Source organism: Phalacrocorax carbo, chromosome 6 (genome assembly GCF_963921805.1).
Source record: "Phalacrocorax carbo chromosome 6, bPhaCar2.1, whole genome shotgun sequence".
Classification (NCBI taxonomy): domain Eukaryota; kingdom Metazoa; phylum Chordata; class Aves; order Suliformes; family Phalacrocoracidae; genus Phalacrocorax; species Phalacrocorax carbo.
In genome coordinates this window covers 45,326,770-45,339,944 of record NC_087518.1, presented here as the reverse complement: position 1 = coordinate 45,339,944, position 13,175 = coordinate 45,326,770, and the positions used below count along the sequence as shown (strand labels likewise).

General features: G+C 47.8%; 2 protein-coding genes across 2 annotated transcripts; one reads left to right on the top strand and one right to left on the bottom strand.

Annotated features, from left to right (window-relative positions):
* Positions 1-513: 513 nt before the first annotated feature.
* TMEM205 (transmembrane protein 205) lies at positions 514-2,114 on the top strand. The gene is made up of 3 exons (XM_009507516.2): positions 514-786; positions 888-1,051; positions 1,289-2,114. Exons 1-3 carry the CDS (start codon positions 687-689, stop codon positions 1,586-1,588), a joined length of 564 nt encoding a protein of 187 aa, XP_009505811.1. The 5' UTR covers positions 514-686; the 3' UTR covers positions 1,589-2,114.
* A 5-nt stretch (positions 2,115-2,119) lies between these two features.
* On the bottom strand, positions 2,120-12,601 carry TTC4 (tetratricopeptide repeat domain 4). The gene is made up of 10 exons (XM_064455030.1): positions 12,473-12,601; positions 12,271-12,388; positions 11,997-12,158; positions 11,237-11,314; positions 10,306-10,430; positions 9,925-10,011; positions 8,808-9,022; positions 4,957-5,038; positions 3,755-3,837; positions 2,120-2,810 (listed from the first exon to the last, which is right to left on the bottom strand). Exons 1-10 carry the CDS (start codon positions 12,542-12,544, stop codon positions 2,711-2,713), a joined length of 1,122 nt encoding a protein of 373 aa, XP_064311100.1. The 5' UTR covers positions 12,545-12,601; the 3' UTR covers positions 2,120-2,710.
* Between the last annotated feature and the right edge of the window lie 574 nt (positions 12,602-13,175).

Sequence of the window (13,175 nt, the reverse complement as noted above, 5' to 3'; positions counted from 1 at the left end):
GCGGCTGGCCAAGGGGAGGAGGAGGAGGAATAAAGCAGGCAGCAGAATTGATGGGCTGCTCCCAGAAGCTTTGTTTTAATTAATTTCCAAAGCGCTCCTTGTAGTGGAGCAGGCAGCTCCTTCAAAGCCTCCTTTCCTCTACCACTGCCCATGCTCTCACGCTGGTGTTGGCATGGGGTCCATGGCAGCTGGGTGAGCCTGGGAGCTGGCCCTGCTTCTTCGAGTCCCCAGGCTTTTTGGTTAAGGTGTGAAAGCAGATGTTGCTGTTTATAGACAGGGGGACTTTTCCCTGGCCAAGAGACCTCTTTGATGGCCACAGCATGGGCCGGTGTATTTGTCAGGGCTTTTTCTTTTCCCCTTTTATTGACTTTCTGCTGCCAGGGGTTAGACAAGCTTTGGCTGGACTTTGCAGAAAGTCCACCTGAAATGGCCAGTTACCAGGTGCTGACGCAATGCCCTGCCCCTAAGATATAAGGGGTCTGAGGACTGGGTTTGAGCCTAGTCAGTGTATGGTGTAAGGGCTGGGAAGGGGCTGTGCCAGTTCCAAAGCTCTTCCTGAATAAGCAGGCTTGTGAAACTAAACTGCGTTTGCTGGATCCAGCAAGGTGACGGCAGTAACAGCAGCTCAGTGCTGAATTAGGGGCAACTTGGCTGACACAGAGGGACCATTCCCTGGCCAGGAAACTATGCTGACTGTCACGGAGCCCTCCAACACCGTCAAACTGCTGCACCTCATTTTCCTCTCGACTTCCTGGGGAATGCAGATCTGGGTGACCTTTGTGGCTGGTAGGTTGCAGTCTGTGCACGCTGCCATGGCTCTCTGCCTGGGGGGAGGCCCAGGGGAGGGGGCTTTGCCCCAGGACCTGCCCGCTCTCCCCCCCTTGCAGGGTTCGTGATGGGGAGCCACCTCCCTCGCCACACCTACAGCTTCATCCAGCGCAAGCTCTTCCCCTACTACTTCCACATCAGCTCCACTTGTGCCTTCCTCAACCTGACTCTATTCGCCATGTACCACCCCAGCGAGCTGCTCAGTGATGAACAAACAACCCAGGTAGCCTCCTGCTTTAAAATGAGAGCTGGCCATAGCTCAAATCCCTTCCTCTGCACGGTCCCACTCCGCTCTACTGAGGCTGTTTTGCAAATGATGACGAGATTCACACATGGCTCTGGTTAAACGAAACCAGTTAGCATCCAGACTGCAGTGAGCCTTGTGTGCAAGAGGGGCTGGGGGAGAAATTTAATCCACTGTGTGTGCGAGACATTCATGGTAGCTGTTGCTCTTCTGCAGATCATCATCTTCTTCATTTGTGTTGCTGCTTCTGTGCTGAACACACAGTGGTTTGGGCAGGTCACCTCCGACATCGTGGCAGACATGCATGTCATCGAGTGCAGCCATGGCCTCGGCCAGGAGGTCGGGCTGTTTACCAGCAAGTCCTGCCGGCAGCTGTGTGCCTCCAACCCCAGCTACAGGCAGCTGTCCTGCCAGCTCACCCTCTACCGCACTCTGTCCTCCCTCTGCAACCTCTGCTGCATTGTGTGCAACAGCTTGAGCTTGTACTACTTGGCTGCCCATCTCTCTGCCCTATGAGAGAAGGACACTGTGAGGCAAGGGCTGGCTGGCCAGAACCAATGCTCTGGGAAAAGGGAGCCATCCTGCTGTCTTCTTGTAAAGTAACCTTAAGCCTTGGAGATTAAATTTCAGCATCCTCAGATGGAAATACTTGTAACTGTATTTGTGCATAGTGCAGAAATTTAGGAATAGCAAAAGGGAAATGCCTTTAGAGCTGTCTGAATCCAGCTCTGGAGTGCGAAAAATCCTCCACGATCTAAGCAAAGTGTTCAAGGCTGAACAACTTTTTAACGCCCTGTGCATTAAATGTGTCTAAAACTGCTGTGTGTTTCTACAATCATTAAGAGTGCAGAAAAGAAATTAGAGATTTAGAATTACTTTAAATGCTGAAAGCTAATACAAAAGCACAGAAAACCTTGTACGTTAGCTTCAGCAGTTGGTGTAATGGATAAGGTTGTTATGTTTGGGTTTAGAATTACTGTTTGTCATTCTCTTTTAGTATTTCACAAGGTGAGAAAAATTTTGTCTCATTTATTAGGCAGAAGTCGGTCTACTTAAAATAGACACGTTTATTTCTAAGTTATATAAGACAATCAGTAAAGTAGCAAAAGGGTCAGTAAAACACACCTCTCTGAATAGACAGCTCTGCTTTACCCTGGCCCGCAGCAGAGCAAAGTGGTGAAAAAAGAGCAGCTGCTTAATCCCAGGCAGGAATCTGACTGCATCCATCCTGCTGCAACAGGCGGGTATCTCCCCAGACCACTGCTGTTAAACCACAGCAACTACAACCCACCTCCATGGAGATCAGTGATTTTTTACAGGTAAGTACATTCCCAGCTGCTGTTGCTTCAACTGCAGCCAGTGTTTGGCACTGCTTCAGTTTTATTTCAAAACCACATGCAGCCTATCACAAGAGGAGACCTTCTGCAAGCCAGCTGGATTTCTTTTTAAACAAATAATCCCCTCTTGTAAACCCTCCATTCTCTTATGCTGCTCTCCTGCAAGTTTCCCTGTGTGCCAAGATTATTTCTCCCCTGAAGTGTGCAATGTATTTTTGTTCAAGCAGAGGTTTGCAGCCTGTAGCTGGGATAACAAACAGCAGCCTCTTGCATGGGATTCCTCTAGTTTCATTCTTGCTCCTTATAGTCGATGGACCTTCTTGCCAGAGAAGTACTTCTTAGAGAAAGGAGAACACTTTGCAAATGCCAAAACTGTTGGAGTCCCAGCCTTTATGAAATACCTGCAAAGATTAAAAGGAGTCCTTTAGCTTCCTTGTAGCTGGTCCAGTGCCATGCAAAGTGAGTGACTTCTGCCCAGCTCAATTAAGACTGACCTCCCGAAGGCCAATGACAAGGTTTTTTTGGTGATTAACAGAGCCTTTTGTAGCCAGGGTTACACAGGTCCAAAGAGGAGTGCTTTATGAATCAACTCTTCTCCCAACAGCTACTTTTAATTAAAACAGCTGTTATTCTCCTTCTGGAAGAAGTTTCTTTTGCAACTGCCCTGAAATCCGAGGGCTTATGCACGCTGCCGAGCTTTATGGAGTGACAGTTCAGACAGAGCCAGCAGCAGTGGACCTAGAGCTCTGCTCCCATTGTAATACCAAGCCACCAGCACTGCGCAGCAGGCTTTCTCCACCTAGCTACAAGATGGTGCAAGTTAACAGCACAGGCTTTACAATAACTTTTTTGGCTTCACAAACAGCAAATTCTTCTCTCTAAATAACTGCATAACACTTTAAAGTCAGTTTCAGAGTGAAACTGTGCTCCATGCTGTGTTCGGGACTGCCCACACAGCATTTCTAACAGTGAGAGCATTGTTAACTTTCAACGTGCTCTCTTTATATGCTGCTGCCTTTTTTTTTTTTTTTTTAAAGTAGCACTGTGTAGACAGCATTCTGAGACAGCCCTTCTGTGCTGCTGCTTGTGTGTAGTCCAACTCCCTTCCCAACTCCATCCAGTCCCAGAAAGAGTCGTTAACTTTTTGGGTGGGGGGGGGCGGAAAGCCCAAAACACCATCGCTAAAGCAGGGATAAAATCCATGCAGTCCCACTGCTTTACACCCTCCTCACTTAGAAGTGCCAAGAATTAGGATGGTTAAATCAGAGAACAAACTGCACTTGAAGCCCAAAACTCATACTTTTTGCCTTGTGGTCTCTCTGGACGCAAACAGGGACAGCCTCACCTTTCATGCTGCAGCACTTGTAGCAAAGTGTGTTCTGGGTTCAGCTCGTACATCTCTGCTCTCTCTTCATCTTCAAAATAGAGCTGAAAAAAATTGGGAGGGTTATTAAACACTTAAGATACATGAAGGCAAACTACGAAGCTGTTGAAAGTCCAGTCACAGCACACCGTACATCAACTAGAGGTATAGCAAACTGCTATATCTTGAACCAACTGTGTTGGATGCTGACTTCAGCAATGTAGAAACTGTTTTGTGCAAATTCCAAGTCTTCCCTGTATAAACCATCTTAGCTTCTTACAGCAGTGGCAGCAGGAAGATAAAATACACTGGCTGTGCCTGTGCTTTAGAGAGAAGCAATCCAAACCTACAGGCTGCTTTTTAACAGGTGAAATGCAGCAACGGTATGAGCTAAACTGAGTAGGTTTAAAGACACTTGAACAAAACAGAGTAGATTTAAGAGACTCTAATCCAGCAACTGTGCCTTAGACTGTACATCCACACAGAGCTATAATCCCAGTTTTTAATCTGGTAAAGTACACAGCCACTGTCCTTTTGGACCTGTCTGCTCACTGCACTAAGGGCTGCGGTGTTGCCTGGCTCACGTGACACTGAGGTGGAAAGTGAAAAATAAACATCTGTATCCTTCTATGGACTATTTCTGAAAAATTCTCCAAACCTGCCACTTGCACCCCACATGAGCTGAAGTCTTAACAGACATATGCTGTCTTGATGGGATTGAGTGTTTAAGCACCACCAGTAAGATCTGAAAAGAACCTTTTTTCTTTTTAAAAATATTTTCTCATTTGTATTGAGCAACTTCACCACAACACAGCTAAAAAAAACTGGCAGCCTACCAGCTTGATGGTCTAAATCTTAATTACTGTTACAAAGACGGGAATCTAAGCAATGACTATAAATACCTTCTGTCAAATACAACGTAAGTGGAAGGCTAAAGAACTTTCATTTTCATTAATGAATTCTGTGTCCATGTCAGCACATATGGAAAATATTTGAGTTAATAAACAAATGTAGCTCTCCAAATCCTTATTTCACATCTGTGTATGGTGAACAGGTAATGATGCCATTGCTTTCATACACTCAAAGGTGCTCAATCTTACTCCAGGAAATAAAAAAACTAAACCAAACAACAACCAAAACATAACACAACAACCCTGAAATAGAAGGAAAGTCAAACTTCTCACCTCAAGATTGCTGGGAAGGTATTTTCTTTCTAAATCCCAAGGAGGTAACTCAGCAAACATCACCATTAAATGATCAATAAACCTAAAAGCCAAAATACACTTGGTTGGCTTAGATGAAGTGTTCAGCTTCAATAATTTGTGCAGTTGCAATTGAATGATGGTAAAAACACCCTACCAAATTAGACAAAAGACTTGAAAGTAAGTTCAGGTCACTAATAGTTCCTTCCCTTCAAACTCATTGCTTTCCCAATGAGACCAGGGCCCTGTTGTAACTCATGCTATTGGCTTCAAACTTCAGCAGTGCAACAGCAAATTATTTTTAACTTTTCATTTTCACACCGAAAGAGATGTCAAAATAAACACCCTGCATCTTTTCTAAAACTGATTTTCCTTCTACGTGGTCCCACCCACACCACGCTTCACCAGATCATAGGCTTGTTTATATTGGTACTTCAGGAGTGCTGGTGGCCAAGTTGTTCTAAGAACCCATTTTGACTTCCTTTGGTCGTGAAAAGGCGTAGTGAACACTACTATGTAAGAACTACAACTTTAGTAATCTGTTTGCACTGTAATTTTAAGTCCTAAACTTATTAGTAGATCTGAGGAACACATATTTCCCCACAAAAGAAAAAAAGTTACAAATTCCAAGTTTGTTTAACATTGCAAGATCAGAAACTGAAGGTAAGATCAAGAAGCAGGTCGAAAGCTTATGGGTAAGAATCAGACACAGAGGCAACAAAGGGAACCTTGTGGCTGGTGTCTGCTACAGGCTGCCTGACCAAGGGGAACCTACTGATGAAGCTTTCTTCCTCCAACTCCAGAAGGCTTCGTGCTCACAGGCTCTCATCCTACTGGGGGACTTCACCCACCCCGACATCTGCTGAGAAAGCAGGACAGTGAGCTGTAGGCAATTCAGGAGATCCCTAGAATGCATTGAGGATAACTTCTCGAGCCAGGTAATAGACAGCCCTACCCTGAGGGGATGCAATACTAGACCTCATGGTCACCAATGCAAGTGAGGTCATTGGTGACATCAAGATTGGAGGCAGCCTGGGCTGCAGTGACCATGCATTGGTGGAGTTCACACTCCTGAGGGATAAGGGAAAAGCTAGGAGTAGTCAGGACCCTAAATTTTAGGAAAGCAGACTTCCAGCTCTTCAAGCAGTTAGTCAGCAGGACCCCCTGGGAAATGGTCCTCAGGGGTAAGGGAACAGAAGAAACCTGGCAGATCTTTAAGGACCAGTGCAAGAGCTCTCAGTCCCCATGTGTAAGAAATCAGGCAAGGAAGGGAAGAGACCAGCATGGCTGAGTTGAGACATGCTGGTCAAACTAAAGAGCAAGAGGGAACTGCGCAGGCAGTGGAAGCAGTGACAGGTATCCTGGGAAGAGTATAGGGACACTGCCTGGTTGTATAGGGATGGTGTCAGGAGGGTAACGCACAGCTGGAGCTGAATTTTGCAAGGGATGCAAAGAACAAGAAAGGCTTCTACTGGTACATCAACCAGAAAAAGGAAGTCAAAGAAAGCGTACCCCACTGATGAACACGAATGGTGGCCTAGTATCAACAGACAAGGAGAAGGCTGAGGCACTCAACAACTTTTTTGCCTCAGTCCTCACTGGTAACCTCTAGCCTCACTCCTCCCAAGCGAGTGGGCTGCAGGATGGATACCAGGGGGATAAAGCCCCTCCCACTGTAAGGGAAGATCAGGTTCATGACCACCTGAGGAACCTGGATATATACAAGTCGGTGGGACCTGATGAGATGCATCCCAGAGTCCTGAGGGAATTGGCTGATGTAGTTGCTAAGCCACTCTCCATGATATTTGAAAAGTCACGGCAGTCAGGTGAAGTCCCTGGGGACCAGAAGAAGGGAAGGGTTGTCCCTATCTTTAAAAAGGGTAGAAAGGAAGACCCAGGGAACTACTGTTCTGCCAGCCTTATCTCTGTGCCTGGGAAGACCATGGAACAGATCCTCCCAGAAACTATGCTAAGGCACATGAAGGACAGGGAGGCAATTCGAGGCAGCCAGCATGGCTTCACCAAGGGAAAGTCCTGCCTGACCAACCTAGTGGCTTTCTATGATAGAGTAACTAACTACATCAGTGGACAAGGAAAGAGCTATGGATGTTGTCTATCTGGACTTCTGTAAGGCCTTTGACATGGTCCCCCACAGCATTCTTCTCTCTAAACTGGAGAGATATGGATTTGATGGGTAGACTGTTCAGTGGATAAGGATCTGGCTGGGTGGCCACATCCAGAGGGTAGTGGTCAATGGCTCGATGACCATATGGAGACTGGTGATGAGTGGTGTCCTCAGGAGTCCATACTGGGACCCGTACTGTTTAATACCTTCATCAATGACACAGACAGTGGGATCGAGTGCACCCTCAGCAAGTTTGGAGATGACACCAAGCTGAGTGGTGCAGTCAACACACCAGGAGGATGGGATCTCATCCAGAGAGACCCAGACAAGCTGGAGAGGTGGGCCTGTGAGAACATCATGAGGTTCAACAAGGCCAAGGGCAAGGTCCTGCACCTAAGTCGGGGCAACCCCTGGTATCAATACAGGCTGGGGGATGAAGAGATTGAGCGCAGCCCTGCAGAGGAGGACTTGGGGGTACTGGTGGATGAAAAGCTGGACATGAGCCAACAATGTGCACTTGCAGCCCAGAAGACCAACCGTATCCTCAGCTGCATCAAAAGAAGTGTTGCCAGCAGGTCGAGGGAGGTGATTCTGACCCTCTACTCTGCTCTGGTGAGACCCCACCTGGGGTGCTGTGTCCAGCTCTAGGGTGCTCAGCACAAGAAGGACATCAGTCTGTTGGAGCTGGTCCAGAGGAGGGCCACAAAAATGATCCGAGGGATGGAGCACCTCTCCTATGAGGACAGGCTGAGAGTGTTGGGCTTGTTCAGCCTGGAGAAGAGAAGGCTCTGGGGAGACCTTATTACGGCCTTCCAGTACTTAAAGGGGGACTATAGGAAGGATGGGAGCAACCTTTTTAGCAAGGCCTGTTGTGAGAGGACAAAGGGTAATGGTTTTTAACTAAAGGAGGATAGATTCAGACTGGATAATAGAAAATTTTTTTTTACTATGATGGTGATGAAACAATGGCACAGGTTGCCCAGAGAGGTGGTAGATGCCCCACCCCTGGAAACATTCAAGGTCAGGTCGGACAGGGCTCTGAGCAACATGATCTAGTTGAAGATGTCCCTGCTCACTGCAGGGTGGTTGGATAGATGACCTCTAAAGGTTCCTTCCAACCCAAACCGTTCTATGATTCTAAGAGTGGAATTCCCACCTTGCCAGTCACTTGCTTATAGTCTGAAAGGTTTGCAGCACTTCAGTCAGGCCTGCTGTAAGGCCTAAGGAAAACTATGGGGTCACTAGTGGTTACCAGAGGTCCCTTTTGGAAGCTTTTCATCATTTTTAACTCTAATCCTCTTTTTGAGACCCCCATAATTGGAGGGCTTCAAAATCACACCTTAATGAACCTCTAAAATCCATGCACGTGGATGGGTCACTGGTATTACTGGCCACTGGTCTACGCTTGCCCTGCAAGCCCCTTTAATCACACTGGCTAAACATGATGTGTTTCTCTGTGCTATAAATTTATGTAACATTGAGATTTTGGCCCTCACATTTTAAAGCAGCATTCATAAATCATAGAATAATTCAGGTTGGAAAGGACCTCAGGAGGTCATCTAGTGCAACCTTCTGCTCAAAAGCAGGGTCAGCTCTGAGATTAGAAATCTGGAACTACTTCATTAGCATGGCAGTGTTTCACTCGCTGTCTGTTCTCATCTACTCAAACATCCCCTTTACGCAAGAATGCTGCTGACAGTACACTTACCTGGCGTTCTCATGAAAAGCTGCAATAAAGTCTGTTTGCTCGTGCTCAGGGTACAGGAAGAGGACAGGCCAGTTCAGGCTGCCTTCAGCATCTAAGTGCACCTTTGCCCCCATGGCATTGTCAGAGTGGAACCCATCTAAGGATATCTCAGCCACACCATCTGATATTTCCTCTTCTTCATCTGAAGGCTCAAGAACCAGCTTGATATTTCTTTCCTGGAGGGGAGGAAGGAAAAAAAAAAACAAAAAAAATCCCAGCCAAAAACCAAACAGGTATGGCGGGGAGAATAAAAGCAAAGAATTAGCAGTCAGTAAAAGGACAAACTGGGTCTTTCTTATTAATGAGTCAGCTCTTAAACATGCCATCAAAAGCCTTCCTACAGTGTCAGACTCAGGCAACTGGTCTTCCCAGTAGAATCCAGAACCTCAGCGAGACACCCAGACTCCTCATAAAATGGATGAGGAGAGGTGGGAATGCAGAAGAGCCTGCATGCTGAGGGAAGAGCCTGAGAAAATGTGGAGAAAGGGATGCATCTGAAATCCCGTTCTTTAGGACCTAGCAGGCATAACCTCAGGGTGCAACTACATGTACCAGCTCCTGTGAACATCCACCATTTCAGACAATTGAAGAAAGCTCACTTTTCTTTTGAAAGACAACTGCAGAACAGGAGATGGGATTTACGCAATAGCCCAAAATATTTTAACATAGCCCAAACATTTGCTGAGGAAGGAGAGGATCCAGGACTGATTCTCTCCTCCAGCCTACCACATGGTTTTCTTCTATCCTTCCACTGAAGTGATGCCCATCATCAGCAAAAAAAGCAAGGTTCATTGGGCTACTGTGATGCTACAGTCCAGTAGCCAGAGCACTCTCTTGGATGCTCACTCCATCTCCTAACACTGGGTTTGTATTTTGCATTAGTTGTCACCTGAAATATGGAAACCTGGGAGCAGGGGCCAGAGCCATGCAGATAAGAATCATGGTTTTAACTCAATTTTTTAGCTCTATCCCTCAAAAGCAGGTGTATGAGAACAACCTCTTAGAGACAAATAAGAGAGCTCTTAAAGAAAAAAAAAACCAACAAACCACACAAAACCAAACCCTCTCACTGACCCACCTTTATTGCTGCAAGCAAAATTTCCTTTTGACACTGCTCTTTCTTCTCCATCACCATTGCTTTCCTTGCATCCCGCTCCTTGACTCGCTACATGTAAGAAAAGGTTGCACGTGACCACACACAGCAAGTCAAGGCCCACCACTGCTCCACCCCGACAGTGAGTGGAGAATCTGTTCAGATCTCCAGAAGGGTCCCACTCCAGCTCCTTCCCTTACATATCTCAACAACACGCACCCTGTGGAACCACCACTCAGTTCTGTTTGGGGATATTATACTACAAAGAAACTTGTAAGGAGCACTCTTCAACCAAGAATCCCAAAGCGCTGCTTTACACAAAGTAGGCGACAAGCATCGTAGATGCTAGACTGCTTTAATATTTACCTTTAATTTGTCAGCTTTAGCTCTCATTTCCACAAGCTTTTTCTCTTTTGAATCTATTTGCAAGCCCTCTTCACACCATGCTATTGCTTCAGAGAAATTCTTTAGCTCCATGTGACAGAGAGCTCCTGGAAGGATTAAGATTTTAAGTTTCTAGTATTGGAGTCAGTATACAACTACCAGACAAAGTGGTGGTTATAAAGACAGCATTAGCCCTAGTGCCTTCAGGAGGCATATACAGCAGCACATGCTATTGTCTTGCGTCGTCATGTTCAACTCTAGACTTCCAGCAGGTCCATTCAGCTGCGTAGAAAATCTAAAATATTTCAGCAGTTCTTTTATCATTTGCTCATCAAGTCACAGAAATCAACAGAATGATGCTAGAAGTGTCTGTTACAAGCAAAAATCTATCATACCAGTATTTGCCTCATAAGGAAAAGTAACGTGATCATTTCCATGGAGTGAGAAATGCTGGGAGGGCAGGGGGACCAAACCCTAAAAAACTAGCATTGTGGAAAATAGCAAAAGTTACGCTGTGCTTTTCAGAAACAGGTCCAATGCCTCTTTGACAGATATAGAGGCTGAAGAGCAAAGAGCACAAAGATAGTGTTTTGACCGAAAATCCAAAGCAAAATGCAGAGCTGTTTTGGGGAGAAACAGCAAAACAAGAGAAAACCATCTTGTACAGTAACCACTTTACTTTTCTGAAACCAATGCTGCCTGGAAACAAAGTATGATGCATACCCACAGTAATTTAAGGTTTATAAACACTGTTATTTAACACACAGAAACATGCAGTGAAACAAAGCAACATCTAACAACAGTCTGCTCCAGGGCTTGTAACAATAACAGCATAAAAAGTAAAACATGTGCAAAGCTGTTTTGAAATTGCGTTCCTTGCACTTCATGCAGTAACACATGCTTTAACTCTTACCTCTTATGATTGCTTTGAGATGGGTGGGCTTCAGCTTTTTTGCTTGGATGGCATCATTGAGAGCAGAACGATAGTTACCTATAAAGCAAGCAAAACTGCTCAGAGCCTTTCATTTATATTTAAAATCCAATCTGATCCCAAGGTGACAAAATAGGTTATGTGGAGACTCTGTAATTCACTGTTTCTACAATCACTGTAAGGCAAGAGGAGGAAGAAAGAGCAAATTAAGAGCAAGAAGCCAAAGGACAGGAATCAATCATACAGGTGAGAGGTAAGTAACATGTCTGTGAGCAAACCACCTCCCAGCTGCACCATACAACAGCGTTAAAAGGCCAAGAACACCTCCTCTGCTGCATGGATGCTGTTGGTAGGGTGGGTGGTAGCTCGAGGAGGACATAGCCGTAGATTTTTGAGGCCAGGGCATCCCGCTGCAGTTCAAATCACCCTGTGAATCTGTTCAGCATCAAAACCCACTGGCTCTGGCCTCTCCTGGAGCCAAGGCTTGAGCAGCAAGTAACAGTTGCAATGAGCAGAGCACAAACGCTGCACGCAGCAGTGTTCTGAAGCGAGCCAGGTATTCAGGGTTCAAGGTGTCATTTTCTGATGAATAAGCTATTTAGTATACTCTATCACACACACACACACACACACAAAAAAAAAAAGAGTAAAGAAAAAGAAAACCCAAAGTGGGGAGGAAAAGGAATTTCGGACGGCAGGGCAGGGCCCCCTTCCCCGCCCCGGGCGGCGCACCCCTCCTTACCCAGGTAAAACTGCGCGGCGCCCCGGTTCGTGTGCAGCACGGCGTTCAGCTCTGCGTCCTCGCACTTCTTTCTGAGCCCCTCGGTGTAGGCGATGACAGCCCTCCCGTAGTCCCTCTCCCTGAAGTACTCGTTCCCTTCGTTTTTGTACATCCTGGCCAGCTCTGCGGGGGAAGGCGGGGGCCCGGGCCTGAGCGGGGGCGCAGCTTCCCAAGCCCCCTCCCCGGCCGGGGCCGGAGGCACAGGCCGGCGGACCCCCCCGGCCCCGGCTCCCACCTGCGGGGCCCTGCTCCTCGTCGAAGAGGAGGGACTGCAGGCAGGCCAGCTCGGGCTGCCGCGCCGCGTCGATCTCTGCCGGGCACCGCTTCATAAACATGGGGATGGTCTCCAGCTCCTGCGGGCGGGCACACACCGTCGCTCAGCTCAGCTGAGCCCGGCCCGGGCCGGGCCTCCCGCACCCCGGGCCCCGCCGCCTCACCTGCTCCCAGGTATCGGGGTGGAGAGCGCCCCGATACCGCGCCGCGCCGCTACCCGGCCCGGCCTCCGCCATGCTGCCGCGCCGCGCCTTCCGCCCGCCTCAGGCCCGGCCCCCCACGGCCTCAGGCCCGGCCCCCCACGGCCTCAGGCCCGGCCCCCCACGGCCTCAGGCCCGGCCCCCCACGGCCTCAGGCCCGGCCCCCCACGGCCTCAGGCCCGGCCCCCCACGGCCCCCCCGCCGCCTCAGGCCCGGCCCAGCGCCCCGAGGCCTGACGCCCGCTTTCAGCAGCAGGTTTAGGCGGCATCTCCCATGGCGACGGCAGGTGGAGCTGATTCTGACCCTCTACTCTGCTCTGGCGAGACCCTACCTGGAGTACTGTGTCCAGCTCTGGAGTCCTCAGTACAGGAAAGACATCGGCCTGTTGGAGCGGGTGCAGAGGAGGGCCACAAAAACGATCCGAGGGCTGGAGCACCTCTCCTATGAGGACAGGCTGAGAGTGTTGGGCTTGTTCAGCCTGGAGAAGAGAAGGCTCTGGGGAGACCTTATTACGGCCTTCCAGTACTTAAAGGGGGACTATAGGAAGGATGGGAGCAAGCCTGTTGTGAGAGGACAAAGGGTAATGGTTTTTAACTAAAGGAGGATAGATTCAGACTGGATAATAGAAAAAATTTTTTTACTATGATGGTGATGAAACAATGGCACA